Source organism: Neovison vison, chromosome 13 (genome assembly GCF_020171115.1).
Source record: "Neovison vison isolate M4711 chromosome 13, ASM_NN_V1, whole genome shotgun sequence".
In the NCBI taxonomy this organism is placed as follows: domain Eukaryota; kingdom Metazoa; phylum Chordata; class Mammalia; order Carnivora; family Mustelidae; genus Neogale; species Neogale vison.
Window position 1 is genome coordinate 43,018,535 of NC_058103.1, and position 6,840 is coordinate 43,025,374.

The window sequence follows — 6,840 nt, forward strand, 5'->3', positions numbered from 1 at the left end:
ATAGCGATTGAGCAGTTTTCTCAAGTTTGTCGATTAGCAAGTTGGTATTTTAGATGTTAAATGCACTGACATTTTAGGTTCACAGCAGTTAAAAGTGGTAAAAAGCTAAGATAATTAAAATTTGCCTTGGAAAGGCAACAGTCTGGGGAGAGGTAGATTTCTTGAATTGTTTCTTTGTTTCTCACCAATGGGCTTTGTTATCAGCATTATTTATTTAGCCAAAGAGTTCTTTGTCTCTGCAAATGGCCCCAATCAAGTTTTGTTTGAGACAATTAGCTAGTGCCAGCCAATGAGTCCTATGCAAATGTAGGGATAGGAATGCAATGTGTGCATTTGAAGGCGTGGGGTTTTGTTCTTCGGGGAAGGCAGATTGTAATTGCTTTCTTCTGGTACTTTTTTTTTTTTTTAAGTTTAGGGTGGGGGTGGGGAAGACAGGTTTATCTGGTCTCTCTCCATCCCCTCTAGTTCCAGAGCAGCTGGGGGTGGGGGTGGGGGTGGGTTGCAAGTCCTTTAAAAGCCTCTACCTTGCCTAGCCCAAGGTTTTTTTTAAGTTAGTGGTGGAACGTGGAAGAGCTGCCGCCTGCGAAGCAGTAAACCAGCACCTCTGTTTGTTTGTTTGCTTTGTCCATAGTTCAACTGCTCCCAAGCCACGCACCAAGGATCCTGAATCTGTCCACTCTTGGCGAAGCGAGACCTTCTGGCTGGGTCCCCCCGATTTGGGCTGATTTTGCACCTCCAAACAACCTTAGCATGATGTCTTATCTTAAGCAACCGCCTTACGCAGTCAATGGGCTGAGTCTGACCACTTCGGGCATGGACTTGCTGCACCCTTCAGTGGGCTACCCGGGTAAGTGAGCCTTGCGGTACTCTTGCTCTGCCTTTCCCCGCGCCCGCCCCACGGGGATGTGACACCTTTTCCCTCGGAGCACTGGGGGCTGATAGTCATGCTGCCCCACTCCAGCTCCAAGCGTGGCGTCCCCACTGGGTTTTCCTTCTGAGAACCAGCTCAGAGCCACAGGGCATTTACCGGCCGGAGGGAAGACTAGGGGCTGGAGGGAATAGGTGGATCCCGCAACACTTGCAGAAACTCACAATGTGTTACTCTTAATTGGAGTGCATGGGGGACACACTGCAGTGAGGGGATGGGGGGATGGAAGGTCACTCCCTCCACCCATATCTCAAAGCCTAGTTCTTCAGAAGTGCCCTCTGGAGAAGCTGGGTCTCTCCCCACCACTCCTGGGCTTCCCCTGTGATCCCCAGGCCTTTTGCCTGTAATCCCTAGAGGTGTGATTTACCCTGGATATGGGTGCTTTCCTTTCCAATCAGATCTGGGGGTTTTTGTTTAGTTTTTTGGTTTGTTTTGTTTTTTTAAATCCCCGTAGAAGTTTTAAATATGCCCCCATTTTAAAGATGGAGGGACAAAGGCCCTTGGAATCTTAAAAAGCCCCATTAATCCGAACTGCCGTCCTCGGGGATCCTCTGACTTCACGGAATGGATTTTTGTTTGTGTGTTGTGGTTTAGGGGTTCATTTTGGGGGGGTGGGTTTTGTCTGTCTTTTATTTCATGTTTTATCTATGGAAAAGCCACTCTGGCTGGAGCAGTCTCCAACGTCAGGTGGAGGGGGGGTTCTCCCCTGGAAGGGGGGGCATGGTGTGTGTCTTGCTATCCAGTGTTTGCTGGAAGAGCCTAGCCGAGGCGGGGTGGGGGTGGGGGAAAACTGCTAGGCTCCGTATTGCCTGGCTGGGAGGACGAGGGAAGTGCTGGGACCGGGGGACTGGGGGTCGGGGGGAGTCGGAGCACCCGCAGAGACCCCTATGACTGAGAAACTGCTCCCCCACCCTAAAGGGCCCTGGGCTTCTTGTCCCGCAGCCACTCCCCGGAAACAGCGCCGGGAGAGGACGACGTTCACTCGGGCGCAGCTAGACGTGCTGGAAGCTCTATTTGCTAAGACCCGGTACCCAGACATCTTCATGCGGGAGGAGGTGGCGCTGAAAATCAACTTGCCCGAGTCCAGGGTGCAGGTAGGGCAGACGTAGATAGAACCATTCTTCCTGACTGTGCCACCCCTCCCCTAAGCACGGTGTATGTTGAGGACCCAGGAGAGTCCCAGGTCTTAAAGAGGACCAAAGGAAGGCTTGAAACTGAGCGCTCCACTGGAGGCCAGTAAACTCTTCTAAGGCCCCTTCACGTGCCTGATTACTACACCCCTCCCCCCCAAAGCCCACCCAATCTTAGAAGCGACAGCCTTCTGGCTGTAAGGTAAGACAAAGATTTAGCTGCAGTAATAAAGCACAATTCTAGAGCTCTTGGGTACTCAGCCGGGAGAAGATTTCAAGGACAGTTACTTAATATTTTAATACTTCCTTTTCCCCACGTGGAAATCCTACCCCATTTTCATCTACTTGTAGGGGTGAAAGAAGCTTAGCTCTTGGATAGTCACAGTATTTTTACAGGTGAAAGAAATGGAATAAATGACTTGCTCAAGGTCACATGTCAGTTGGGTACGGTAAGGCCTGGCTGTGGAAGCCCCTGGTGCTCTTACCAAAGAAATTACACAATAAAAGTGTCGTCTTTAACTTTTTAGGGATTGAACAGAATTTGTTAGCTCTGACCCATTTAGCAGATAAAATATCAATTCAATATCCTCATTGACACTCCCCCACCTCCTTTAACTTGACCTGAGGCTGGAGAGGGAAAAGGAATCTCCAACTTTTCTGAAATGCAAGCACCATATAGAGTTCTCTGTAAAGAAATGTTCAGCCCCTGAACATAGACACACATACACACGTCCCCGAGACTCCACTTCAGCTAGGACGTATCAGTGTGAACTGCAAACCTGGAAAAAGACTTGTCAAAGTAAGATGGAAGAAGTTTTAGCATTTGTGAAGCTTGAACTCAGGTCTTCACTGAAAGAAAATAAAAGGCTCTCGGTGGGAGATAGGCTCAGTCTTAGAGGCCCAGTTAACACACCCATATGTTGACCTCACTCAAGAAGACTGCTAAGGACCTGTTGCTCGGAAAATATCTGTGGTTTCTCTCAGGAAAGGGTGGCAGTTTCTTTGATAGGCCCCCTCACACACCAAACACGGCTCCTTCATGGCAGAACATGAACAGGATTGGTAATAAGAATCTTCAGAGTTGCAGTCAGAGGCTTAAATTTACAAGCCAGTGAACATAGTACGGGAAACTGAATCCTGTGTGCTGAAGGCAGAGGACTCCAGTGTCAGACTTGAGCAGAGAAGTCTGTCCTCAAGCTCCCAGCAGACTATATTCAAGTCATTCCGCTTACCATAAAGAGTGCAGCAAATAGTGCCTCTCAGACCTCCTCCTTCAACAGGATCACTTCTCCTTGGAGCTTTCTTTTGTGAGTCTTTCAAGGAGAGAGAAAAAGGTAGAGTGTGATTGGCAGTTATTCCCTGGAAGATAGACTATAAACTTTGCCTTTAGGCTGTTCCTTTTGGATAGTGAGAACAGAATCTTTTTCCCTCACCTCTCTTGTGTTTCCCTCCGAAAGAAAGACACACATACATTGTATTCCCCCATAAGAGTGTTCCACAGTACCACTGGATCTATGTGTATGTGTGTATTTGAAGTGAAATACGAGATAGGAAAATGAGGAGGAGCATGTTTAGCCATAGGATTTATTATTCTGGGCTAGGAATGAAGTGCTTTTAGACAGAGCTTCCCCATTTTCGTATAATTCCAGGGGTATATATAAAAAGTATCATATCCTGGGTTTTCAGTGGCAGGACAGATTGTGTGCTTAGCTCGTCTGTAATCTGGGAGCCACTCTTGCCCTTACTGAAACCACCTTAAAGAAATTTCTTTCCCTTTCAAGGTGTGGTTTAAGAATCGGAGAGCTAAGTGCCGCCAACAGCAGCAGCAGCAACAGAATGGAGGTCAAAACAAAGTGAGACCTGCAAAAAAGAAGACCTCACCAGCTCGTGAAGTGAGTTCAGAGAGTGGAACAAGTGGCCAGTTCACTCCCCCCTCTAGCACCTCAGTCCCGGCCATTTCCAGCAGCAGTGCTCCTGTGTCTATCTGGAGCCCAGCTTCCATCTCCCCACTGTCCGATCCCTTGTCCACCTCCTCTTCCTGCATGCAGAGGTCTTATCCCATGACCTATACTCAGGCTTCAGGTTATAGTCAAGGATATGCTGGCTCAACTTCCTACTTTGGGGGCATGGACTGTGGATCTTACTTGACCCCAATGCATCACCAGCTTCCTGGACCAGGGGCCACACTCAGCCCCATGGGTACCAATGCAGTCACCAGCCATCTCAATCAGTCCCCAGCTTCTCTTTCCACCCAGGGATATGGAGCTTCAAGCTTGGGTTTTAACTCAACCACTGATTGCTTGGATTATAAGGACCAAACTGCCTCCTGGAAGCTTAACTTCAATGCTGACTGCTTGGATTATAAAGATCAGACATCCTCATGGAAATTTCAGGTTTTGTGAAGATCTGTAGAACCTCTTTGTGGGTGATTTTTAAATATACTGGGCTGGACATTCCAGTTTTAGCCAGGCATTGGTTAAAAGAGTTAGATGGGATGATGCTCAGACTCATCTTCTGATCAATGTTCCGGGAGGCATAGAAGGAAAAATGAAGGGCCTTAGAGGGGCCTACCAACCAGCAACCTGAAATGGACAAACCAGTCTACTTAAGATCCTGTCATAGTTTTAGATCATTGGTTTTCCTGATTTGCAAAGTGATCAAAAGCATTCTAGCCATGTGCAACCAAACACCACCAAAAATAAACAAAACTAAATTGTGAGGGAAAGGAAGGCAGGACATAGCCTTCTTAAGCAGAGGTGTTCCAATGTTTTAGCCAATCCGTGGTTGAATCTTAGGAATGGACAGTGTCTCAAGCTCACTCACGTTTCATGACCAACTGGTAGTTGGCACTGAAAAACTTTTCAGGGCTGTGTGAATTGTGCGACTGATTGTCCTAGATGCACTACTTTATTTAAAAATAATGTTCATAAGGAGTCAATATGTAGTTTAAGAGACAATCAGTGTGTGTCTTATATAAATGGTACATCTGTGGTTTTTAATCTGTGCTAGACTTCAAAACTGTGATCTCCTGTTATTGTATGCAACCTTGAACTCCACCTCTACAGGGGTTCTTCTGTGATTAAATAGGTTATAATTATAAGCAAATTCAGAGCAACTGAGTACTTATCAAAAAGATTACCTTTGGCTGGAGGTGAGCTGCACTGAAACTTTACAACAAAAATGTCTCTGGACAAGGAGAGTGAGAGAAGAGAAACAAAAGGACACCAATTCATCTGTAATTTACTGTTGGTAAGCCTAGCAGTAAAGAGACATTGGTCAATTGCTCTGACCCTGATGAATTTATAAACTGAGATCATTGTCGTTTATGCTTGCAGATGTTAACTGGAAAAGTTATATATGCATAAACCTTTTCTTCCTGGATTTGGCAGATATGTATAATTATATTAAAATGGTTCTAGCACAACACCGGGTCCAGTTTAATTTTATACCTCTCTTTATGGATGAGAAGCCCACATTCAGCCTCTCCTTCCCCAAACATGTTTTATTTACCTCCGAGAGGAAATTAGCAAACTTTATTTAAAAAGCATTTTTGGTGTTACCTATGGATGAACTAGGTATGAGTGACTGTGGTACCTAAACCTTCTTGTGATTTCCATCAGTACTGCTCTGAAATAGAACACAGAGAGCCCAATAGTCCTTAGGCTCTTGGCTCTCCTTGCTTTTCCCTCCCGGCTGCATACCATAATGATTTCTTGGGCACTTTACTGATAGGTTTTAACATAGATCAATTTTTTTTTTTTTAAGTGAGAATGGAAGAACTCTAGTACTTCAGAGAAAATGGGAATGACAAGAATTCCTTGTTTTTACTCTCTCATTTGATGAAGGGGATTTCTTTTTTTAACTTTCAAAATCTGAGGTAAACATGAGAGAATGTAATCAGAATCTGAAAGCAATTCAGGCAGAAATGATTTCTGAACAAAAGAGTTTCAGAAAAGTTTTAAAACCTATAATTTCAGTAGTCGAACATAAGGCATCCTGGTCAGTTTTGTTTTTGTTTTCTTTAAAGAAAGTGCTGAGGGGGTGAGGGGGAAGGTCTGTTTTCAGTTCTACCTGCATTTGGTATACCAATCACCAGAAAAGGCAAATGAGCCAATGGTCATGGTGCTCCTCAGGTAAAAGCAAATATTTAATTTTATTTTAAACGCTATGCTCTTGAGTTTGACCAGAATTAAATGACTCTTGATTGTAACTTTTTAAATGAACTTTAGCAGTTGCAACCATTTTGTTTTCTGGCTAATTTTTCTGTCCCTGGCTGTGCATGCTCTCTTGACCCTACATCATCTTGCCTAATAAGTAAATTGGCTTTGTTTTACTGCTGAAGGAAATGCAGTAGTTTACAACCAGCAGCTAACGCAAAACTTGATGGCAAGATCTTTCAGCACCAACTGAGAACAGTCCTCCTACAGTAGTCTACACCAAAGGGAAACTGAAGCCCCAGAGAGACTGTTTCACCATGTTCATCTTCTGGTGCTCATGCTCCCCCAGCTCTTCTCAAGCAACAGTAAAGCAGATACAAAGTAATTTCTCACACTGCTTTCAGTTTTCAGAATGCCCCACAAAGGATCAGTAAAGACACCCCCTCCCCACTTCGTTAAATATAATGACAAACATGGGACTGCTCAGCAAATAATGCAGTTTGGTTTCTCTCCCAATGCTATGAAAACGGAGGACAGAAAAAGGCGTTGAGGAACCTCTGAAACTAATTTTTCCATCACCTTTGCACAACTTCGCTTAACAGAGCACGGAGTTAAATCTCTTTGA

At 45.1% G+C, this 6,840-nt stretch overlaps 1 protein-coding gene across 2 annotated transcripts; it reads left to right on the plus strand.

Annotated features, from left to right (window-relative positions):
• The first annotated feature begins 493 nt into the window (after window positions 1-493).
• On the plus strand, window positions 494-6,078 carry OTX2 (orthodenticle homeobox 2). 2 transcript variants are annotated; one of them, XM_044230725.1, is made up of 3 exons: window positions 494-847; window positions 1,847-2,022; window positions 3,840-6,078. In XM_044230725.1, the coding sequence occupies exons 1-3, from the start codon at window positions 751-753 to the stop codon at window positions 4,458-4,460; spliced, it is 894 nt and encodes a 297-aa protein (XP_044086660.1). In that variant the 5' UTR covers window positions 494-750; the 3' UTR covers window positions 4,461-6,078. The 2 variants fall into 2 exon arrangements, with proteins under 2 accessions (XP_044086660.1, XP_044086661.1); XM_044230726.1 differs by having other exon boundaries at window positions 495-847; window positions 1,871-2,022.
• The last annotated feature ends 762 nt before the right edge of the window (window positions 6,079-6,840 follow it).